Genomic DNA, 25,929 nt, shown 5'->3' with positions numbered 1-25,929 from the left:
GGAACTCACCTGTATTGGGAGCTGCTCCAATAGACCAAGCATGCAGATGGACCGCACTTGGCGGCGCCCCCATGTGGAAATATGCAAAAAATAATTTTGCAATGCAGTTGCAAATATGACAAATAATGCTCCATTGAAGCTCTCCCCACTACGCCAACAATACCTCACCAGCTTCCACTTCTACTTTCACCCAGGGTAGTTGACATCCCCCTACAACCCCCCCCCCCCCCCCCCCCCCCCCCCCACCCCCTCTCACCCATGTGTCCACATTCAACAACATTGTAGCACAGTGGGCACTCCAGCATGGTGGCACAGCGGTAGAGTTGCTGCCTCACAGCGCCAGAGACCCCGGTTCAATCCTGACCTCGGGTGCTGTCTGTACAGAGTTTGCACGTTCTCTCTGTGACCACGTGGGTTTTCTCCAGATGCTCCGGTTTCCTCCCACATTGTAAAGGCGCACTGGTTTGTAGGTTAATTGGGTTTTATACATTGATCCCAGAAAGGAGATGAGGAGGAATTTCTTGAGTCAGAGGGTGGTGAATCTGTGGACTTTGTTGCCATAGAAAGCTGTGGAGGCCAAATCATTGAGGATTTTTAAAGCTGAGATTGACAGGCTCTTTACTAGTAAGGGTGCCAAACGGAGAAGATAGAAGAATGGGGTTGAGAGGGAAAATAAATCAGCCCAGAATAAATGATGAAGTAGACTCGATGGGCCAAATGGCTTCATTCTGCTCATAGAGTCATAGAGTGATACAGAGTCGAAACAGGCCCTTTGGCCCAACTTGCCCACACCGGTCAACATGTCCCAGCTACACTGTCCCACCTGCCAGCATTTGGGCAACTGTCCTATCCATGTACCTGTCTAACCTGTCTAACTGCTTCTTAAATGTTGGGATATTCCCTGCCTTAACTACCTCCTCTGGCAGCTTGTTCCATACATCCACCACCCTTTGTGTGAAAAAGTTACCCCTCAGATTCCTATTAAATGCTCCTATGACTTATGAACAGCATGTAAAAGACTTGGACAGGTACATGGACAGGACAGGTTGAGAGTGATATGGGTCAACCGCAGGCAGATGGGACTATAGTAGATAGGGCATGTTGGCCAGCGGGACGAGTTGGGCCGAAGAGCCAGTTTCCATGTTGTATTTTTAATATGGTACAAAAAATGCACGAAGCTGGGACATGTTGGCCGGTTGGCATGATGGCCGGGTGTGGGCACCACGCACTAAAGTTATCAGTTTTAACTCGGAACACTATTTGTGAAAATGTGGGGGAGGTCAGGTATTCGGGTGAGGTTTGTTTTTTACAGACTGTACTGCTCGCTGTGTGTGTGTGTGTGTGTGTGTGTGTTAGTCAAGTGTGTGAGCGGCGGGTAGATTATGCTTACGGTTACAGAAATGAGCCGCTGCCGCAGTCTTTAACACTGGGACCGTACTCTCGTTTTAACAGCGCCGAGTACTGATGTAATGAGAGAAATAGATCTGTGCGCTGGCCGGGCGGAGAGACTGACGACTCCTTGACAGCCCTTGCAGCTCAACACTCCTCCAGCGTTCGCTTTATTTATTTTTTGTGCCCTCCCCCGATCCTTCAGGCAATGCTTCTCTGGAAAAAAATGTGCTAAACCTCCTCCTTTCTCTCTTCCTCTCCTCCCTCCCTCCCCCCCACCTCTCCCCCCACCTCTCCCCCCACCTCTCACCCCCACTTTTCTTCGACCAGGGTCCCCATTATCACCATGTCCTTGTCCTTTTGTGGCAACGACAACGACACAGCCGCCTACAACGTGGACAGCGGAGTTCTCAACAACGGGTGCTTCGTAGATGCCTTAAACGTTGTCCCACACGTCTTTCTGCTCTTCATCACCTTCCCCATTCTGTTCATCGGTAAGCAAAGACCTCAAGGTGCTCTGTGTTCTTCTATAGGAGACAGAGTTACTTGTGCACACTTCTGAACTCAATGTTTTGGATTTCAAGGTTGGGGGAGTCAGAGTTCCAAGGTCCATATCCACCACAGTACATGGCTACACTTTCCTGGTCACAACCTGCGATGGATTCTCACCTTCATCCTCCTGTTCGTTCTGGTGTGCGAGATAGCGGAGGGAATCGTCTCGGATGGGTAAGCCAGTCCATGTGTTGAGTCACATCGTCCCGGGGGCTATTTTTACTGCGGTTGCCGAGCTAGCTTTGTATGGAGTGGGCCGCTTCGCCTCTCTCAACTGTTCACTCTGGCCACGGAGAGGGAGAGGGAGAGGAGGAGGGGGAGGGGGGGCAGGGGGGGGTAGAGACAGGGTGGAGGAGGTAGTTAGGAGTTGAGGGGATATAATCTCCGATCCCAGAACAGAATTCAAGTACAAGAACCCGCTACTAGTTTAATGCATGATGTTAAAAAAAAAACGTTCCTCTGTATCAACCTTAAAATAGACTCGGTCACAAACACTGACGTCTTGCTTTTGAATTATATATTGAATAGCAAATAAAAGTTCAGAATACTAATAGGACAAGCCGGCTTTGAATCCTTTCAAATGGCCAATAATGTTTTTTTTTTAGATACCCTGGAAGATGAAAGTTTTGTAATGATGGGGAGCCTACGTTTCAAGCAAATGTGTCGTTTGTTCAAGTTTTTGTTTAACTTTGTTTCCGACGTTTAAACTGGTCCTAAAGGTGGGAACACCTGGGGTCCATGGCAAATTGGTCACGTCCTCCAGAGATGCTACCTGACCGGCTGTCACTCCAGCACTTCATGTTCAAACTACTATATCAGCCTTGTGTCAGCAAATTGATCAATTGGATTTTTTTTAAAAAGACAGCATGCTGGAGTAACTCAGTAGGTTGGGCAACATCTCTGGTGAACATGGATGAGCGATATTTCCGATACTGGCTTGAAGGAAGGGGAATGTGATGGTGGAGGATTGTGTTAGTGAATGGACACCATGTCCAAAGTACCGTGATGGACAATAGAACCCTTGCTGTTTGTAATATTACATTAATTGGATGGAAATGTCAACAATATAATTAGTAAATGCACAGGAGATATCTAAATTGGTGGCATGTAGGCACAAGGAACTGCAGATGTTGGTTTACAAAAATAAAGCACAAAGTGCTGGAGTAACTCAGCAGGTCAGACAGCATCTCTAGAGGTCAGATAGTTTAGTTTATTTAGTTTAGTTTATTATTGTCACGTGTACTGAGGTACAATGAAAAACGTTTTTGTTGCATGCTGCCCAGTCAGCGGAAAGACTATGTACGATTACAATCAAGCTGCCCACAGTATTGATACAGGTTAAAGGGAATGATATTTAGTGCAAGCTAAATTCTAGTAAAGTCTGATTAAAGATAGTCTGATGGTCCCCTATGAATTAGATGGGAGATCAGGATCGTTCTGTAGTTGGTGAGAGGATGGTTCAGTTGCTTGATAACAGCTGGTGGGAAAAAACTGTCCCTGAATCTTGAGGTATAAGAAACTGATAGATGATGTTCTGGGTCAGGAAAGTCACCTATTCATGTTCTCCAGAGATGCTGCTTGACATGCTGAGTTACTCCAGTGTTTTGTGTATTTTTATGTGTTAATTATTGCCAAGCAATCCAGTACTTTGTGTTTTACTCAAGGCTGATTGTAAATGGGTTCAATAGCAGGAGTCACAAAGAGATCCCTGTATTCCCCAGAGATGCTGCCTGATCCGCTGAGTTACTCCAGCACTTTGTGATGGTGTTGATAGTGATGAGAGTCGTCTTGGGCTTTTGAATGTTATTGATCAATTGGTAAGAAGGACAGTAATACACGATGAAATTTAATGCAAATAAGTCTGAGGTGAAGCATCTTTGGACAACTCATAAGCTTCGGACATGCACATTGAATGGGAATTTCGAACACCATGCTGTCTCGTAAAAGCCGCTAACATCACCAAAGACGTCCCACCCCGGTCATTCCTTCTTGTTCCTTCTCCTATCTGGCAGAAGGTACAGAAGCTTGAAAGCACGCACCACCTGACTCAGGAACAGCTTCTTCTCCTCTGTTGTCAACCTTCTGAACGGTCCTTCCATCAGCTAGGGTACTGTCCGATTCACCTCTTCCCCATTGTGGACATTGGACTTTATGGAACTGATGCGCTACAATCTGAAGATACACTGTATCTTCCCGTTTGTTCTTTCTATTGTATGTGAGTTTAACTTGATTGTATTTTTGTATAGTATTATAATATTTGTTTGGATACTTTTCACTGTATCTCAGCACACATGGCAATAATAACCTAAACCTAAACAATGGTCTACATCTAAAAATGCCTGAAGGTGGCAGTGCAGGTAGATAAGGTGGGGACAAATGTGTAAAGGAAAGAACACAAAGTGCTGGAGTAACTCTGGAGAACATGGATATGTGTTGTTTCGGGTCAGGACCCTTCTTCTGAGATGCTTCTTGACCTGGTGAGTTACTCCAACACTATGTGTTCTTTTGTGTATTGACCAACAGCTGCAGTTAGAGTCATTAGTCATACTGCGTGTAAACAGGCCCTTTGTCCCAACTTGCCCACACCGAACAACATGTCGCATCAAACAAGCAGTTCTTTGTTTCTACGATGTGTAAGGGAAACTTACATTGGAACCTAGAACGTAAGGGTTGTGAGATTATGGTACAACTTTATATAACATATAATATTATCTAGATGACAGCTGGAACATTGTATACAGTTCTGTAATTGCTGCACTTGGCTTGACTGTATTTATGTATGGTAATATCTGATCGGTTTGGATAATTTGGGAAACAAAGGTTTACACTGTACCTCGGTACACATGACAAATATAAGCCCAAACCTCAACCTCAATCTAAATCTTGGTAGTATTGGGTAAGTCCTTTAGAGAGCATGTGGGGGGGGGGGAGAGAAGGGGAGAGAGGGGGAGAGAAGGGGGGAAAGAAGGGGGGGGAGAAGAGGGGGCGAAGGAGTGGAGACACTTCTAAGAAATAAGACAATGTTTAATAAAGTTTAGCGGGCATTTAACCTACCGGTCTGTTTTTCTTGGTCCTGAAAACTCCAATGAGCCAATTAAAATGCCCGGTCAGGCGGAGATTGCCTACGGCTGCCCTCGACTGCCTGTAACGAAATAGTGACCCCACTCCGCTGCACCGCAAGTGATAAAGAACCATGCCGACCAATTTTTACTCGCGGAAAAATTTTCAACATGCTGAAAAAATTTCCGCGACCTCGCTGAGGCCTCGAGTATTCGGGAACTTCACTCGAACATGAAGGAGAGTTCCAGTGATCTCATAGGACCTCCTGGGATCATGTGTCGACCATGCTGCAAGTTTGAGTCGAGGGCAAACTCTTCTAAACTTGCAGATTAGGTCGCCGCCGTGGGCAGCCCCTTAAAGTAGGGATATGGTATGCTTGCCATCAATGGCTGGGGCATTGAGTATAAGAGGCAGGAAGTCATGATGCAGCTTTATAGCAGAGTTGCACATAAGGTCATCGAGTCAAAGGGCATGACGCAAGGAGCATCTCAATCCACCTGGAGGACATGGCAGCTTCCGGCATACTCTGTTAACACACAAAACGCGTATTTTCTTACCTGTTAAAAACTGCCGAAATGGTCCATTTTTGCGCTGTAAAAAATTGTGGAGGGCGACTGCGGGCTCTGAACTGTGCTCTAGTATCTTTGCTCTGAACCCGAGCACCAAGGTGCAAGCAGCCGAAGGAGCGCATCCCTCGGGACAGCCCCCACTCTCCCCCCGGGGTCAGCGCTGTCCGGCCATGGCTGCCCTCCCCCTGTGGGCCGCACTGTCACGGGCCGTGGGTCGGCAGCGCCCATACACGGGGCCGGGTGGAGCGGGGCCGCGGCTCCGGGCAGCGGACGCACAGGGACGAAAACCCGGCAACGTCCCCGTCATCTGCAGCAGAGTTGGGGACAGAATGGTCCCTCCGCCCACCCAGAGTCACTAACCGCCCTGCACAGGCACCCGACCCGACCTCCTCCCACCCCACCAACCCCCGGTTGCGGGGGTAGACGGCCCGGGGTCCACGAGTGTAGAACCAATCAGCGTGGAGTCCGGATGCTGGGACAGAAGACAGGCCCGCTACACTGGAAGCCATGGTAAGTGCTTACCTGCAGTTCACCGCGTGTACTCCAGTTGGCATTGTGTGGCAACAGCACGGGTCACGGGTTGTGACCTCGACTGCCGTGCAACTTCCATATAGGACTTTGGTTAGGCCGCATTAGAAATATTGTGTGCAGATCTGGTCTCCCACGTTCCAGGGAGGATGTGGAGGCTTTGGAAAGAGTGTAGAGGAAGTTTACCAGAATGCTGCCTGGATTAGAGGGTATTAGCTACAGGCAGAGGTTGGACAAACTTGGATTGTTTTGTCTAGAATGCTGGAGATTGAGGGGAAATCTGATATATAAAATTATGAGAGACATAGACAGGGTCAACAGCCAGATCCTTTTTTCCCAGGACGGAAATATCAAATACTAAAGGGCATTGCTTTAAGGTTCAAGGGGCAAAGTTTAAAGAAGAAATCCATGTGGGAAGGTTTTTTGCATAGAGTGTGATGAGTGCCTGGAATGCACTGCTGGGGATGGTGGTTGAGGAAGACACAATTGTGGTATTTAAGAGACGTTTAGATACGCACTGATATGTAGAGAATGAAAGGATACGGATCATGTGCAGGCAGATAAGAGTTAGTCTTGGCATCAATGTTCGGCACAGACATCGTGGACCGAAGGGCCAGTTCCTGTGCAGTAGTGTAATATGTTCTGTTGTTGAACCCTGGAATTCACTGTTTAATTTACCATTACACCTTTGAATGCTATCAATCCTACTGTCTACCCATATAAAATCGTTAGAAGTGCAATAAAATCAAGTTTTTAGTGGTTGCTTTTACAAAAAGTGCAAATGATCATTCTAAAAGCCAATTAATATAAGCAATAATCAATTTCTATTACAATTAAATGTTACTTTGGGCTCACTGGAACATTAAACATATGATTATTTTTAGTTGTTATTTGTAATATCAGTTGGTTAAGGTCAATTAACCAATGTATAAAATGTTTTTGCTTAAGCCTGACATCCTGAACAGGGTTTTGCAAAGCTATTTAAAATTCTGTTTTAATACAGAGAAACATTTTACTGAAAATGTAACAAGGGACTGAATGAATACAATGGAAAGAGCATCAATATTAAAATGTGTTGATATGAATAAGACTGAAGAGAGGTGTCCCCATAATTGAAAACATTTGGAATAAGAAGTCTGAGATAGAATTGTCTGAACTCATAGTAAGTTGAGGCACAGTGGTGCAGCAGTTAGTTCCGCTGCCTCATGGCTCCAGGGTCCTGGGTTCAATCGTGACCTAGGCTGTTACCTATGTCTGTGGCACTTTCTCCACATAGACTCGAGGGACAGAGCGATGGGGGGAGATTCGGGCCAGCTCGGACTTTATTCCTTGGAATGCAGGAGACTGAGGTCGAAAACTTCAAATTCCTTGGAGTCAATATCACCAACAACGTCTCCTGGACCACTCATATTGAAGCAATGACCAAGAAGGCACACCAATGCCTCGACTTCCTTGAAAGGCTTAGGAAGCTTGGCATGTCCCCTACAACTCTCACCAACTTCTACAAATGTACCATAGAAAGCATTTAATCAGGATGTATCATTGCTTGGTTTGGGAACAGCTCCATCCAGGACCATAAGAAAATGGAGCGAATTGTGGATGCAGCCCAGGCCCTCACACAAACCAACCTCCCTTCTATTGATTTCATTTATAGCGCGCGCTGCCTCGACAAGGCCAGCAGCATAATCAAGGACAAGTCACACCCTGGCCACTCCCTCTCCCATCAGGCAAAAGGCATAGAAGTGTGAAAACGCACACCACCAGATTCAGGGACAGTTTCTTCCCAGCTGTTATCCGGCAACTGAATTATCCTACCACAACCAGAGAGCAGTTCTGAACCACTATCTATCTCTGATGTCCCTCAGACTATCCTTGACTGGACTTTACTGGCTGTACCTTGCACTAAATGTTATTTCCTTATCATGTAAGTGGATTGATTGTAATCGTGTATTGTCTTTCTGCTGACTGGTTAGCACGCAACAAAAAGCTTTTCGCTGTACACGTGACAATAAATTATACTGAACTGAGGGGTGATATTATACAGGTGTATAAAAACATGAGGGGAATAAATAGGGTGAACGCAGATCCTCTTCAGACTGGGACACTTCCTGAGTCAGAAGAAGAGTACCAACTCGTAACATCACTTATCCGTGGTCTCCTGCGATGCTGCCTGACGCGCTGAGTTACTCCAGCATTTTATGTCTTTTTTAGAGCACAATGTGATTTGTCTGGTCTGATTAATAGACGACGACGAGACAGAATTAATAACAATGTGTTGTTGTGATGCGACCTGGCCTCAGCCAAACGCGAATGGAGATATTAATGATTAAGGGGATACAGCAGCTCTGAACGCCAACAGTAATGGGTGACTTCAAATAACTTCAATAAAACCTGGGTATGATGGCAATAAGCTATGCTGTGAATCTGACCCAAGATTGCTTTTTGACAATGGGGTCAGATCTATGATTTACTGCAACTGCTACAGAAGTTTAAATAATGGGTGTCTATAAAAAGAATTCAGACATGAATATGTTTGTATAATTGATTATCTGTGTAATTGTCCATTTAATAGATGTAAAACTCCATCGCTGCAAATTAAGTTTGTAGTGAAATTTCCCTTAGACATATATGCCTCTATCATGAAACTCTCAATTGAGAAAGCAGATGAAGCAACAAAAATAATTTTGATATCAGTATGGCAGAGGCAGTTGATGAGCATATCATAAGATCATAAAATGTAGGAGCAGAATTAGGCTACTCGGCCCATCGAATCAACTCTGCCATTCGATTACAGCTGATCTGTTTTTCTCTCACAATCCCATTCTCCTGCCTTCTCCCCGTAACCCTTGACATCCTTATTAATCAAGAACCTAACAATCTCCGCTTTCAAAATACCCAATGACTTGGCCTTCACCTCTGTCAGCTGCAATGAATTGCACAGATTCACCGCCCTCTGACTAAAGAAATTCCTACTCATCTCCATTCTCTCTTAGGCAGGGGGAGGAAATCAGACATTTCTGAATCACAAAATGTTGGGATTAAAATAACCTACAAACCCGCAGTTTTTTGGAATTAGTTTAGTTTAGAGATACAGCATGGTAACAGGCCCTCCAGAGCCACCGAGTCTGCATCGACCAGCGATCCCCGCATATTAACACCATCCTACACACATTAGGGACAATTTACATTTATATCAAGTATATTCACCTTCCCGGAGAGGTGATCAAGTTTCGGATCACATTCTCTGGGCTCTGCGGCCTACCATAGATGGAGTTGAAAAGCCTCCTCGGACAGTCGTGAGCCCCACTGCGAGGAGCGGACATACCATCGGAGCAGATTCCTTGCCTGCAGACTTGCCATCAAGGGCTCACAGTCTCGGGAGAGGCTAATCAGGAGCTCCAACGCTGCAGAAGGTTCGTCCAGCCCCGACACGAGGTTCAATCGCTCCCGATGCGCAAGCTGAACGCCTCGACGCGGATGGCCTGAATACCGCCGGCTATGGGACTCAAGACCATCCCGTCGAGGCCCATGACCAAGGAAGAACAAAAAGGGAAGGACTTGAACTTTATTTTCGCCTTCCATCACAGTGAGGGATGTGTAGGAGTCACTGTGATGGATGTTTATGTTAAATGTGTTTTTTGAGTCTGTTGCTTTTTTAAATTGTATGACTGACCTGGCCAGTGAAATTTCACTACACCAATTGGTGTATGTGACAATAAATGAACCTTATTATCCTTACCCTTATGAACCTAAATCTGAACGTCTTTGGAGTGTGGGAGGAAACCGAAGATCTCGGAGAAAACCCATGCAGGTCATGGGGAGAACGTACAAACTCCATACCGACAGCACCCGCAGTCGGCATTGAACCCGGGTCTCCGGTGCTGCAAGTGCTGTAAGCCAGCAACTCTACCGCTGTGCCACCCTAATGGGAATCCCTAATGGGATGTGGGAGGAAACCCACGTGGTCACAGGGAGAGCACCCAAGGTCAGGATCGAACCAGGGTCCCTGGCACTGTAAGGCAGCAGCTCTACCTGCTGCGCAACTGCGCCACCATGAGACTGGGACGCTTTTGATTATTTTGCCTGGAGATGCATGTCAGGTGGAAGTTCAGTTCAATCTGCCTCCCATAATTAGGACTTTATCATTACAGGAAATCCATGAACCACTGATGTGGAACTAAACCATAGGTCCTTAAATTACACTGCTTTTCCATTATTCATTTGTTTTTTAAATTTAAGAATACAATATGGAAACAGGCCCTTCGGCCACCGAGTCCATGCCGACCATCGATCACCCATTCACATTAATTCTATGTTATCCCACATCTCCATCCACTCCTTCTAGGGGAAATTTACAGAGGGCCGAATAACCTGCCCACCTACATGTCTTTGGGATGTAGCAGGAAACCGAAGCATCTGGAGAAAACCCATGTAATCACAGGGAGAATGTGCAAAACTCCACACAGACAGCACCCGAGGTCAGGACTGAACCCGGGTCTCTGGCGCTGTGAGGCAGGAACTCTATCAGCTGCGCCACTGTTCTGTCTTAGATGACATAGAATAACAAAAAGTATTTTCAGATTTCAACTGTGGTTTGATTGCTTGCAGTAAATATTCATCAAAGAACAAAATTCCTTCCAAATATAGGATAACAATTTCTGGCTCATTTGGCACAATCCTTGTCAACCTGTAATTTCTGCTGTTTTTCCTGCATAAGTATTTCCTTGGAAGAAATACCCAGTACTATGCATGAGAAAGGTTTAAGTCTAGGTTTATCATTTTAACATGTACTGATAGCACTCAAAGACAGGATTGAACCTGCGTACCTGAAGCAGCTACTGCATCAATAAATTATTTCTCATCTACAATATATCACAACACATGATGTTTTCATCATTTGTAGGAACGTAGTTACGTGTAGCAAGGTACAGTGGAAAGCTTTGTTTTGCATTCTATCCAAACAGATCAGATATACCATACATGGATACAATCAGACTCGTGTAAAATAGGTAGAGCAAAGGGGAAGATACAGAGTGCAGAACATAGTTCTCAGCATTGCGATGCATCATATTGAAATATAATTGATAAAATCCTTTAGCATTTAAATATTCTGAGTCATTTGTCAGAATTGCATTTAAATTTTTGCCTAGTTCTCTTCATGATAAATATTTTCATTTGTGTTCCCTAGATTTACGGAGACTCGTCATTTGCATCTGTACATGCCTGCTGGAATGGGCTTCATGGCCGCGATTACATCTATCATTTATTACCATAACATTGAAACGTCAAACTTCCCCAAACTTTTGTTAGGTGAGTTTTTCTTTATGAGGGCTAGACTACACAGCTGTATTCTGTGCCCTGTGCCATTCTTTGCTTCAAAATGTTTCTGCTTTTCATGGTGTCTTCCATAACTATGCCCCGTGGCAAAGTGTTCTATGGTCCAATAACAAAGAAAAAAGACAATTTTCAGAATAAAAATAACAAATCTCATTCTATTTATAGTGACATGTAAAAAAAAGTAATGGCTTTTTGTCTGATTTCTACATCAGAAACGCAGAACACAGCACAGGAACAAGCCCCTTAGCCCACAATGTCTTTGCTGAACATGATCTATTTCCCTCCATTCCCTGCATACCCATGCAACCTATCTAGAAGCCTCTTAAACACGACATTTATATCACCCTCCACCACCACCCCCGGCAGCTTGTTCCAAGCACCCACCACCCTCTGTGTATTAAAAAATATGGCCTGCACATCTCCTTTAAACATTGGCCCTCTCACCTTAAAGCCACAGTATGCCCTGTAGTATTTGACCTTCTACCCTGGGGGAAAAGGTTCTGACTGTCCACCCTATCTATGCCTCTCATCATTTTATATACCTCCATCAGGCCTCCCCATAACCTCCAACATCCCAGAGAAAACAATCTAAGGCTACTTCTTTTAATTACTCTTTCTAAACAAACATTTTCAAAACTCTAGTTAGTCCCCTTTGATCTAATTTCCAATATATCCTAAATTTTTTCTCATAACTATATATTATCATTACAGTTATCATCAATAAAATGACATCCATCGAAAGGCAGGAGTTGATGATATGCAAGTAGATGTGTAAAAATGTTGATTTTCCCCTTTCAATGTAAAGGAGTCAATGTGTATGTATACACACATATATATATATATATATATATATATATATATATATATATGCTACCTATATATATATATATATATATAGGTCAACTCAATATATAGGACAACTCAAATTTCTCTGTCAATGTTTAGTAGAGAGAGTTCCATCTATCAGATAATTGAGATGAGGTTGTGGAAATGAAATCAACACATGACTCCCCAGAGGATACTTGAAGTAATTAAATATCTATAATAATTGTTGAATAGTGCACACATTCAAATGACAATGACACCGAGCTACTGTACACATTAAGGGAAATAGCCAACTGATTGTATATTGTTTAAAGAACATAATCGTTCACAATTCGCAACTCGTTTTGACTTTGGGGTGTGGGAGGAAACCGAAGATCTCGGAGAAAACCCATGCAAGTCAGCCTTGCAGACAAGCAGCCGTAGTTGGGATCGAACCCGAGTCTCTGGCGCTGTCAGGCAGTAGCACTACCACTACGCCACCATGCCACCCACATTATTAGGCATAATTGACATTCTTTACCAAAGACAATTAACCTACAAACCTGTATGCCTTTGGAGTGTGGGAGGAAACCTGTCTCCTCACGCCTTCTGTATTTTCATCTCTGGCCTTTGTCCAACCATTGTCCTATCAACACCCTCCTCCTAAATCAACCTGTTACATGCCCGGCTTTGGCCTGATCCTCCTCTCTTCCAGCTTTCTTTCCCCATCCCCCTATAAATCAGTCTAAAGAAGTGTCTACAACCCAAACGTCACCTATTAATGTTCTCCTGAGATTCTGCCTGACCCGCCGAGCTACTCCAGCACTTGGTGTTTATTTGTAAACCGACATCATCAGTTCCGTCAGTTCCAGAGGGAGGTGGATGCTTAGAACATGCTGCCTGGGTTGGTGGTGGAGGCAGAGATGCTAGTGGCATTTAACAGGCTTTTAGATGGGCACATTGATATGTAGGGAATGGAGGGATGTGGATCATGTGCAGGCAGAGAGGATTTGTTTAACTTGGAATCATGTCCGACACGGACATTGTGGGCCGAAGGGCCTATTCATGTGCTGTACAGTTCTATGTAAAAAGGAAGGCAATGTTTGATATCCTGCATTAATATGGAATTAGGTAGTGAAGTTGCCAAAATGTAAGAAACAGCATCTTCCGCACCTTTCTCCCAAATCTGCGTTGGTAACAAATGCACGTTCGTACCCATGACGCTTATAAGACCAAAACTGTTCTTTAACTTCCTCACTGAACTGCCCACAAAGTAAATCCATGTAGTCACTGAGCGACACTTTGCAAATCCTTCCTTAGTATATCTGAAAGCAGCATTATTGCTCGTGATCCCATCAGATAAATCCAGGCGAAAAAAGACACAAAGTGCTGGAGTAACTCAGTAGGGCAGCGAACATCTCTGGAGAACAGGAATAGGTGACTCTAAAGGTTCCTGACCCGAAACATCACATATCCATGTTCCCCAGAGATGCTGCCTGACCCATTGAGTTACTCCAACACTCTGCGCCTTTTATTGTAAACCAGCATCTGCAATTTCTTGAGACCTGATGAATTAAAGTCTCAGCTGCTCGATTGTCTCTTCCTACCCAGACGGATGGTTAGACACCATCCAAGAGAGAGTTCGATTTTGCTCTTAGGGCTAAGGGAATCATGGGATATGGGGAAGAAGCCGGAACAGGGTACTGATTTTGGATGATCAGCCATGATCATATTGAATGGCAGTGCTGACTCAAAGGGCTGAATGGCCTACTCCTGCACCTATTTACTATGTTTCTATCCCTCCCCTCCAAAACCAACTCACTTCCTGCCTGGTAGCCTTCACCTATCCCAGTTTGGAGCCTCTGTGATGACTAACTTCATTGCCCATTCTGTCAATTGAAACTTGCCCCTCTTAGACACCACTATCGTATCTGCCTCCAGCACCACCCCTGGCAGCACGTTCCAGGCACCCACCACTCTCTGTGTAAGAGAGTGGTGCGTGCATATCTCCTTTAAACTTTTCCCCTTTTACCTTAAGGCTAAACGTTCTAGTATTTGATTTTCCCGTTCTGGGGAAAAGGTTCTAACTGTCTCCCCTACTACCCATGCCTGTGGTAACAAAGGGAGATATGGATTCCTATTCTTTTTCTTCAGAGATGCTGCATGAGTTACTCCAGAATTTGGTGTCTATGGTGTAAATCAGCCTCTGCAGCTCCTTCTTACACATTTTTCCGGTGGAGGTGGTTGAGGCAGGTACTATCACAATGTTTAAAAAACATTTGGACAGGTACATGGATAGGACAGGTTTAGAGGGATATGGGCCAAGCGCGGGCAGGTGGGACTAGTGTAGATGGGGCATGTTGGTCGGCATGGGCAAGTTGGGCCGAAGGGCCGGTTTCCATGCTGTATGTCTCTGTGACTCTGTAACATAGAGGTAAGAAAGCAATGTTAGGGCTACTGATCAGCCTCTGCATCCTCTGGTAATAAATCTCACTGTCTGTATTGTGTCAGTTGTATTGCTGCAACTGTGGAAGTACAACTTTGTTGTAGATGGTAACAGGATTGCGGTCATTTGCTTTGCAGCTTTGCTGGTCTATTGGACATTAGCCTTTCTCACGAAGACGATAAAATTTGCCAAGTTTTGTGAACATGGGATTGGTCTGAGCCAACTCCGTTTCTGCATCGCTGCCCTGCTGGCAATATTGTACGGCATGCTACTGGCTGTGGAGGTTAACGTCATCAGAATGCGGGTAAGGCAGGGGCCATTCTTTCCTTTTTCCACCTTTCCCAATGGGAATGAGGCTGCTGAAGAGGAATGCTGCCTGGATTAGAGAGTATTAGCTACAGGAAGAGTTTAGTTTGGAGATACAGCCTAGAAATAGGCCCTTCGGCCCTTCGAGTCTGTGCCGACCTGCGATCCCAGCACACTAACACTGTCCTACACACTAGGGACAATTCACAGTTCTACCAAGCCAATTAACCTACAAACCTGTACGTCTTTGGAGTGTTTGAGGAAATGGAGATCCCAATGAAAACACAAGCAGGTCATGGGGAGAACGTACAAACTCCATACAGACAAGACCCGTAGTCAGGATTGAACCCGGGTTTCTGACATATTAAAATCTAAACAGCACTGTGCCGCCCTGTATACTATTCTATGTTCAATGTTGTAAGGAGGATCCTGACCCAAAATGTCACCTATCCACATTCTCCAGTGATGCTGCCTGACCTGCTGAGTTACTCCAGCATTTTGTATCTTTTTTTGTAAACCATAATCGACAATTGTTTGTGCCTCCATTGTACTGACTGCTGTACAGAAGAAGAGTTATAGGGATACAATCATGATTGCGATGTAAGTCATCGAGAAATATTTATGTCATTATCTTGCCTGTTATACAGTCAGCATGTACTTGGACATAACTCTTTGCCAAATTATTTATTGCTGCACAGATAAATAAACTCTTCAAACTGACACTGGGCATCAGCAGCTCGCTTCATCTGGTGAAAGTGCTAACATGTGCTAACAGGATAACTCTTGTGGCACGCAATGTGAATATTATATCCAGTGCGCCCTACTTGAAGTGAGACTAGTCATGCCTATTGTTTATCAAGACAGAAAATAGACATAGTCATACAGCATGGAAACAGGCCCTTTGGCCCAACCTGCCCACACCAGCCAACATGCCCCATCTACACAATTGTTTATCAAGACAAAATAAATAGTTTGCAAGGTTTGCTCAGGACATTGAGACAGGGAATTGGAACTGTCATGATCTCGTTCAATGGCAAGCTGGCTCAAAGGACCTTGTGATCTATCATTACGTCGATCCTGTGTCCTCTGGTCCTAGACTCTCCCATTCATGGAAACATCCTCCCCACTCTATCCAGGCTTAGTTTAGCTTAGAGATACAGAGAGGAAACAGGCCCTTCGGGCCACCTAGTACGTGCCGACCAGTGATCCTTGCAAATCAACACTATTCTACACGCACTAGGGAAAATGTTACATTTACACCAAGCCAATTAACCTAGAGACCCGTACGTCTTTAGAGTGTGGGAGGAAATCAAAGATCCCAGAGAAAACCAACGCAGTCACGGGGGGAGCGTACAAACTCCGTACAGACAGCACCCGTAGTTGGGATCGAACCCGGGTCTCTGGTGCAGAAAGCGCTGTAAGGCAGCAACTCTACCATTGCACCACCATGATGCCCTATTCGCTATTTGCTATTCTTTCACTATTCGGCCTTTCACTATTCGGTAGCTTTCATTGATTTGACAGAAAATGAATGAGTGATTCTGAATATTTATTTAAGAATATATATTATAAACATTCAACCTCATCGTTGCTTCATTCACTGACTCGTGCAAGATTTCTCCTGTCCTAGCGATACATTTTCTACAAACATTCAAGAGAGGTGAAGCCTCCAGAAGACCTGCAAGATTTGGGAGTCAGATTCTTGCAGCCATTCGTGAACCTCCTATCCAAATGTACCTATTGGTGGATGAACAGATTCATAACAACAGCACATAGGAGACCTATTGACCTCAAAGCTATTGGCAAGCTGCCCTTTGCCATGAGAGCAATAACCAACTATGTACTCCTGAAGGATGCATACGAAGCACAAAAGGTAGTCTTCTCGTATATTTGCAATTGTTTAGTGCCATTTTCAGTGTTTTTAGAGTTTTGTTTATTGTCACGTGTACAGAGGTGCAGTGAAAAGCTTTTGGTGCATGCTAGCCAGTCAACGGAAAGACTATATATGATCACAATCGAGCCTGCCACAGTGTACAGTTACATGATAAAGGGAAATAACGTGAATAATGTTTAGTGCAAGATCGTCCAGTAAAGTCCGATCAAAGATAGTCCAAGGGTCTCCATAGAGGTAGATAGGAGCTCATAACTGCTCTTTAGTTGTTGGTGGGATGGTACAGTTGCCTGATAAGAGCTAGTGCTGTGTTTCAGGTTTTGTTGATGAACCAAAGGGCAACTACTCTACAAATAGATAGAGTGAATGCACAGTCTTTTCCCCAGAGTTGGGAAGACCAGAGGACACCAAACCAGGGCAGCTGAACAGGTACATGGACAGGGAAGGATGGAGATGAGGAGGAATTTATTTAGTCAGAGGGTGGTGAATCTGTGGAATTCATTTCCACAGACGATGGTGGAGGCCAAGTCATTGGGTATTTTTAAAGTGGAGATTGATAGGTTCTTGATTATTAAGCAGGTCAAATGTTGTGGGGAGAAGGCAGGAGAATGGGGGTTGAGAGCGAGAAAAGTAGATCAGCCATGACAGAAAGGCAGAGCAGACTCGATGGGACGAATGGCCTAATCCTGGTCCTATGTCTTATGGTCTCATGATCGTGCGGGCACATCGAACTGCCCATTCCACAGGATGTAGAGCATCCAATTAATCAATAATCAGATGAAAATATTCAACTGATTAATTGTAAATTCAATGAGTTTAGCTGTAACTTTACCGTGTTATTTTAGAAATCTGTATTTTATGGAGGTGAAGCATAATTTCTTCATCATGCAAATTGTAGGTTGTCTTCCCTTCAACAAATCAGTGTAATTTGCAGCATAATATGGTGAATGATTCATTCTTTCCAAATCTGACCTTTGCTACCATTACCATCTGCTTTTGTCGTTGCTCTGTGTTAAGTGGAATAAAGGAGATATGGAAACCAATAGAAAAACATATAATAACATGGCAGAAAATGGACTTCTCTGACCCGCATGGCTGCCAACTGTAGTGATATGTTGGCTTTACTAATGCAGACATTAGTGAAGAGAATCACGTTGAATAAATCATAATCAATTAGTTTAGTTTTAGTTTAGTTTAGGGATACAGTGCGGGAACAGGCCCTTTTTGCCCACTGAGTCCGTGCCGACCAGCAACCATCCGTACACTACCACTATCCTACCCACTAGGGACAATTTACAATTCACAGAAGCCAATTAAACTACAAACCTGTACGTCTTTGGAGTGTGAGAGGAAACCGGAGGACCTGGAGAAAACCCACACGTCATTGGGAGAACATACAAACTCCGTACAGACAGACAGCACCCATAGTCAGGATCGAACCGGCTCTGTAGGACAGCAACTCTCCCCTAAATCCAATTATTGGATGTTGATCAACAGAACTAATGGAGAGGAAAGGTTTAGAGGGATACGGACCAAATGTGGGCAAGTGGGACAAGCGTGGATGGGCTCATCTTGGTTGCAGGAAACCGGAGCACCCGGGGGAATACCACACGGTCACAGGGACAATGTACAAACTCCACACACAGTCAGCACCCCAGATCAGGTTTGAAGCCGGATCTCTGGCGCTGTGAGGCAGCGACTCTATCAGCTGTGCCATTGTACCACCCCTGTGATAGCAAACATGAGCTGCACACCACTTGTATTGTCTCCGTTCCTTCCCCTATTTCGACTTCTAATTATGGATTGCACTACAATATTTAAAAGATATTTGGACAGGCACATAGATAGGAATGGTTTAGTGGGATATGGGCCAAACGCAGGCAGGTGGGACTAGTGTAGAAGAGGCATTATGGTGGACATGGACGAGTTGGGCCAAAGGGCCTGTTTCCGTGCTGTATGACTCAGTGGCGGTGAATATTTGCTCAGCTAAATGCGTTCTACTCCCTATTGCAGAAGAAAGCTCTGGTCGGGCTGCAGGACACGAAGATGATCTGGCGGGTGTTACGGCAGGCCTTTGGTCGCCCCATCATTCTCAGCAGCATCTTTCGCATCTTGGCCGACCTGCTGGGCTTTGCCGGACCTCTCTGCATCTCTGGGATTGTGCACCACCTCAGCGACGAGCATCAAGCCTTCCATCCACAGGTACGTAACAACACACTTCTGTCATCTAGTTTAGTTTAGTTTACTGATACGGCGTGGAAACAAGTTCTTCGGCCCATCGAGTCTGTGCCGACCACCGATCACCCGTACACAGATGATCTGCCATGATCATATTGAATGACGGTGCTAGCTCGAAGGGCCAAATGGCCTACTCCTGCACCTATTGTCTATTGTCTACACTAGTTCTATCCAACACACTAGGGACAATTTACAGAAGCCAATTAACCTTCAAACCCACATGTCTTTGGAGTGTGGGAGGAAACCGGAGCATCTGGAGAAAACCCACGTGGTCTCAGAGAGAGCGTACAAACAGTTTCAGTTCAGTGTATTGTCACATGAACCGAGTACAGTGGAAAGCTTTTGTTGCGTGCTATCCAGTCAGCGGAAAGACAATACATGATTACAATCAAGCCATTTACAGTGTATAGATACATGATAAGGGAATAACGTTTAGTGCAAGGTAAAGCCAGCAAAGTCCGATCAAAGATAGTCCGAGGGTAACCAATGAGGTAGACAGCATCCACAGTCAGGACCAAACCCAGGGCTCCGGTGCTGTGAGGCACTGCACCATTGTGTCATCCAGACACTTGGGCAGGTACATGGTTAGGAAAGGTTTAAAGAGATATGGTCCAATTGAAATCATAATGTCATACAGCACGGAAACTGGCCTTACTAAAACTAAACTAAATGGCAGGTTGATTGGTAAAAATGAAAACAAAATAAACAATGACCTTCTAAGTTAAAGGTTATTCCAGAAAACAAATCTACACTCTTGAAATTACTTGCCAGTGTGTCTGAGGCCATGTGGACATCGAACAGTACAGCACAGGCCCTTCGACCTATAACGTCTGTGCTAAACATGATGCTAAATTGAACGCATCTCCTCTATGATCCATGTCCCTCCATTCCCTGCATATCCATGTCCGTATGTTAAAGCTTCTTAAAACGCCACTATCAAGTCTGCTTTCAACAACATTGCTGGCACTGCGTTCCAGTCCCCCGTCAGCCTCGGTGTAGAAAAAATTGCTCCACATCTGTCCTTTAAACTTTACCCCTTCTCCTTAAAGCTCTGCCCTCCTGCAAGTTGTAATTTTGATCATCTATTAATAATCCCCATGTATTTATTCCTTGGGAGGGCACCTGACAGTGCACAAGATCTATCACTTGTGCTTCAGAAATGGAATGGATTGAGTGTCACACATTCCTTGTTACGTATCCTGGCCTGGCAGGTTTATTTTAATGAGGACTATTCCAAGCAACCACAAATCATCCTTGAGACACAAGTTTAGTTTAGTTTAGTTTGGTTTTATTGTCACCTATACCGAGGCACAGTGAAAAGCTTTTTGTTGCGTGCTACCATGTCAGCGAAAAGACTGTACATGATCACATTATCCACAGTGTACAGATACTGGAACTGTAGAGGCTGGAATCTTGAGTAAAACAAAAAGTGCTGCAACTCAGCAGGTCAGGCAGCATTTAAAGAGACATGAGCTAAATTTGGCCAAACGGGACCAATTTAAATGGAGCATATTGGTCAGTGATATATTGGGCTGAAGGGCCTGTTTTCATGCTGTATGACTCTTTGAATGCATTGCTTTAAACAGTACCATTTCCATGGTGGAAATGTCAAAGACTAGAGGGCAAAGCTTTAAGGTGAAGGGGGCAAAGTTTAAAGGAGGTGTACGGGGCAAGTTTTTTTTTTTTTACAAAGAGGGCCATGGGTGCCTGGAACGCACTACCAGGAGTGGTAGTGGAGGCAGAAACGATCGTGTTGTTCAATAGGGTTTTAGATAAGCACATGGATATGCAGAGAATGAAGGGATATGGATCATGTGCAGGCAGAGCAGATTAATTCACCTTGGCATCATGTGGGCAGAAGGGACTGTTCCTGTGTTGTACTATGTTCCATCTGTGAAAGAATGGATAGGTAACATTTAGGGTCAGGTCTCTTCTTCGACTTTATCGATGTAAATTAAACTATCTTTGTTTTCATTTAACCGCATCCTTCATAAACTGGATTTGCTTTCCCGATATAATCTTTGCCCACTCTGTTTTGCGCACTAACCACAGTATTTGATTAACATTGGAGCACTAAACATTGCCATAACATATAACAATGAGCCTGAAGAAGGGTACCGACTAGAAACGTCACCCATTCCTTCTATCCAGAGATGCTGCCTGTCCCACAGAGTTAAGCAAGCAAATGATGTCTCTAATTCAATGGTGTTTTGTAAATGTTGTCAAGAGATTATAGTTTGTACAATACATTACTGCTGGAACTTACAGAGCACTCTTGGTCTTTACAGGTCAAAATGCTGGGAGTTTACTTCATTTCCTCACAGGAGTTTCTATCCAATGCCTATGTGATCGCAGTTCTATTATTCCTCGCTCTCCTTTTACAAAGGACATTTCTTCAGGCGTCTTACTACGTTGCCATAGAAACTGGAATCAACCTACGAGGAGCAATTGAGGTAATGGAGTTTTGTATGTTTAGTTCCAGAGTCATAGTCTTTAGAGTTTAGAGATACAATGCGGAAACAGGCCCTTCGGCCCACCGAGTCCATGTCGACCAGCGATCACCCCGTACACTACCACTATCCTATACATTAGAGACACGTTTAAAATTTTACCGAAGCAAATTAGCCTACAAACCTGTGCGCCTTTGGAGTGTGGGAGGAAACCGGAGCACCCGGAGAAAACCCATGCGGTCACAGGGAGAACATACAAACTCCGTACAGACAGCACCTGTAGTCAAGATCGAAACTAGGTCTCTAGTGAGGCAGCATCTCTACCGCTGTGCCACTATGCCGCCTTGTCATTCACCACAGATACAGGCCCGTGATGTGCAGGGAATGGAGGCATATGGATTATGTGCAGGCAGATAAGAGTTGGAATTGGTATAATGTTCAGCACAGACATTGTGGTGCAAAGGGCCTGTTCCTGTGCTGTACTGTTCCATGTTCTATGTTCTAATGGATGGAATCACGGTCAGGAACTCAATGCAAGATGGTGGTTGAGTGACACGTGTTTGACGTATAAGTTAAGTGCTTTCATATGGTTCAATATTCCTTCCAATTCCTAACATCCAGTCACTCTTACTGGCATTACTCCTGTTGAAATACATGATGAAAATAAATGAATACTTCCTAGGAAAGATTTTCATGACAGTTTCTCATAACGCAACTACATTTCTTAATTTTTTTTCTCTCCCAGACCAAGATCTACAATAAGATCCTTCGATTGTCCACATCCAACATGTCCATGGGGGAGCTGACCGTGGGGCAGATCTGTAACCTGGTCGCCATCGACACCAACCAGCTGATGTGGTTCTTCTTTCTCTCCCCCAACCTCTGGGCCATGCCCGTGCAGGTAACTTGACGGGGCGTTGATGCGAAACCTCTTAAGCAAAGTCACCGTGACTTTAGTGGTGACTTTCACACCGATGACCTGACAAGTCAAGAGAGTCAAGAATCAAATGTGTTTTATTGCCATTCGTCCCGAAACGGAACCATTAAATTCTTACTTGGAGAATATGTAAATAAATAGAATAGACGGACAGACAGACAGCAAGACAGACAGACAGACAGATGACTATGATTAAAAGGAAGTTGAGTGTATACATACTGTACAGTATATGACAAACAGTTGTAGTGCAAAGACAAAATTAGTGCCCCCAAATCTATGCAGTTCAAAGCTTAATTGTAGGATTGTAGTGTTTAATAGCCTGATGGTTGTAGGGAAGAAGCTGCTCCTGAATCTGGAAGTTACAATTTTCAGGCTCCCGTACCTTGTTCCCGATGGCAGGAGTGAAATTAGAGTGTGGCCAGGGTGGTGTGGTTCCCTGATGATGCTGGCTGTCTTTTTAAGTTAGCGACTCTTGTAGATCCCTTCGATGGTGGGGAGGTCAGTATCCGTGATGGACCGGGCAATGTTCACCATTTATTGTCTCCTGGAAATTGAGTCTTACCTGCATTACATTAACATATTCATTTCAGAGTCATACGGCACGGAAACAGGTTGTTTGGCTCACCGAGTTCATGGCCGACCATGGATCACCCATTCACTCTAGTTCCATGTTATCCCACTCTCTCATGTTATCCCACTGTATGCACCAGGGGCAGTTAACCGAGGCAAATTAACCTCCAAATCTGCATGTTTTTGGGACGTGGAAGGAAACCGGAACACCCGGAGGAAACCCACACAGTCACAGAGAGAACGTTCAAAAACTCCACACAAACAGCATCCAAGGTCAGGATCGAACCCGGGTCTCTGGTGCTGTGAGGCAGTGGGTCTACCAGCTGCGCTACTGTGCCGCTGCTCAGTGCATTGCACAGTCTCGGATATAGGAGACAAGGTAGCATGTTAAAAGAACATCTCTGGAGCTTCTGTATGGAACAACAGGTCACAGGTGAGTTTGTTGTAGTGCAGCAGTATCCACTCAAAAATAAACCCAAATAGGATATCCCTTCTCAACATCAAAAGGACTTGAATCAGACACTAAACTAACAAACGAAGTAGGTTTGCTTTGTATCACTTGCCAGGCCTTGTTTCGTCCTCACCTCTCCTCTCCAGTTCCCCCCTCCCACATCACCACTCCGCCAGACTGAAAACGGGGCCCAGCCAGAAACAGCCCTTGTCCATTCCCTCCACAGATGCTGCCTGACCTGTTGAGTTCCACCAGAGCTTTGTGTTTTACAAAACTAAGTAATGTTCATGTTTTCTCTCCAACCTTGATTTAAGTTGGGGGGAAAAAGCATCACAATACTATTTGTTTCTCCTTTTTTTTGTTTTTTTATGAACATTAATTTTTCCAATTAATGTCACAATAATTTCATCCATTTAACTCTAAGCACCGGTTGCGGCACGGTGACGTAGCGATAGACCTGCTGCCTTGCAGCGTCAGAGATCCTGTCTACAGTTGCGGCTATACAGTCCCCATGAGCTGCATGGGTTTTCAACGAGATCTTCGGTTTCCTTCCACACTCCAAAAACATACAGCTTTGTAGGTTGATGGGCTTGGTGTAAATGTAAAATTGTGCCTAGTGTGTGTAGGATAGTGTTAATGTGCAGGGATCGTTGCTCAGAGCTGACTCAGTGGGCCGAAAGGCCTGTTTCCGCACTGTGTCTCTCAACTAAACTAAACTAAAACACAGATTGTCACAGATGTTCACTTTGACAACAATGGCGATGCATTTAAGAGGCTTTTAAGAGACTTTTAGATAGACACATTGAAGTGCAGGGAATGGCGGGATATGGATCAAGTACAGGCAGATGAGATTAATTTAACCTGGCATCAGAATTCCTCCTCATAGGCTCCAAAGCCACACCCAGCAAAATCAATAACCCCACTCTCACCATCGACGGCACCACTGTCTCCCCATCTCCTCAGGCCCGCAACCTTGGCGTGATCTTTGATTCCACCCTCTCCCTTGAGCCTCACATCCGCCATGTCATTAAAACCTCCTTCTTCCATCTCCGCAACATCGCCAAACTCAGACCCTCTCTCACACCGCCCGCTGCTGAAAGACTCATCCATGCCTTCATCTCCTCCCGACTGGACTATTGCAACTCACTTCTCCTTGGCATCAGCTCCACCTACATCAACCGACTCCAACTGGTCCAGAACGCAGCCGCCCGACTCATCACCCATACCAAATCCTGGCATCACATCACTCCAGTCCTCAAACAACTTCACTGGCTTCCCATCTCCCACCGGATCACCTACAAAATCCTGATCCTCACCTACAAAGCCCTCCATGATCTGGCCATCCCATATCTCACTGACCTCCTCTCCCCCTACCAACCCTCACGGTCCCTCAGATCCACATCAGCCGGTCTCCTCTCCATCCACGTCCAACCTCCGCAGTTTTGGGGACAGAGCCTTCTCCAGGGCAGCTCCCAGGCTCTGGAACTCCCTCCCCCAACTGATCCGCAATTCAGTGTCCCTCACCATCTTCCAGTCCCGCCTCAAGACCCATCTCCTCACCTCTGCCTATCCTTAGCCCCACGTGCCGTCCCTTTTCATCTGTGCATTAATTGCCTCATACTGTGTTTTGTATTGAATTCTGTATTTACTTTGTGTACTAGTCATGTCTCTACTATTTATTTCATTCCCCTTACATGTTTTTCCTCTACCTGCTAAATTTTTGTAAGGTGTCCTTGAGACTCTTGAAAGGCGCCCATAAATAAAATTTATTATTATTATTATTACCATGTTCGGCATGGACATTATGGGCCAAAGGGCCTGTTCCCGTGCTGTACTCTACTCACTGCCATGTTTTACTCGCTATTTGTGTTCTGGCAATGTTTTGATAATAGGGGGATTAAAATCAGAATGAAAGCTTGGCGTTCGTTTGTATTCCTGCAGGATTGCTTGTAGGTAGTGGCTCTGACTAAAACAGATGCATGATATTTACTGGGGTTGGCACTATGGCATCATCTATTACACATGATTTCCATCTTCATCGTATGTTGTTCTACTTCAAATCTCCAAGGACATAAGTAATTTTCCAAATATAGAGCCTCCCTGCTTGACGTCTCCAGTTTATGGCCAAAATAGTGTTGATTAATGGGACTGGATGGTACAATCCCTAAGGTTCTTCACCACAACTGAAATTCTTGGGGGTGACCACTAGGTGATTTTGCTACCAATCAGACACATCTTCAGTTGTGTACCTCAACATCACTGGGCATTTCGGCCTTTTATCATAAGACACCCTCAGATGAGGTTGGCCAACCGCAGGGTGATCAGACCTGGGTGTGTGTCTTATGGTTAGCCTCTAGATGGTCACGTGGCAGCCCAGACAGCATCTTTTCTCTTCAGCCAC

The 25,929-nt window shown here is 44.8% G+C and overlaps 1 protein-coding gene across 4 annotated transcripts in view; it reads left to right on the top strand.

The window, feature by feature from the left end:
- Nucleotides 1-1,691: 1,691 nt before the first annotated feature.
- Nucleotides 1,692-25,929, top strand: part of abcc8 (ATP-binding cassette, sub-family C (CFTR/MRP), member 8) — a 93,291-nt gene continuing 69,053 nt past the window's right edge. For all 4 annotated transcript variants that reach the window (XM_055649501.1, XM_055649500.1, XM_055649498.1 and 1 more), the window contains exons 1-8: nt 1,692-1,883; nt 1,974-2,115; nt 11,287-11,408; nt 14,823-14,989; nt 16,622-16,864; nt 18,896-19,084; nt 21,409-21,573; nt 22,316-22,471. In XM_055649501.1, the coding sequence (XP_055505476.1) occupies nt 1,736-1,883; nt 1,974-2,115; nt 11,287-11,408; nt 14,823-14,989; nt 16,622-16,864; nt 18,896-19,084; nt 21,409-21,573; nt 22,316-22,471 (1,332 nt within the window). In that variant the 5' untranslated portion in view covers nt 1,692-1,735. The remainder of the gene's footprint in view (nt 1,884-1,973; nt 2,116-11,286; nt 11,409-14,822; nt 14,990-16,621; nt 16,865-18,895; nt 19,085-21,408; nt 21,574-22,315; nt 22,472-25,929) is intronic.

The sequence above is a fragment of the Leucoraja erinacea genome, chromosome 18 (assembly GCF_028641065.1).
Source record: "Leucoraja erinacea ecotype New England chromosome 18, Leri_hhj_1, whole genome shotgun sequence".
Classification (NCBI taxonomy): Eukaryota; Metazoa; Chordata; class Chondrichthyes; order Rajiformes; family Rajidae; genus Leucoraja; species Leucoraja erinaceus.
Note: the sequence above shows the minus strand (reverse complement) of the source record. Positions and strands in the feature narration are given on the sequence as shown.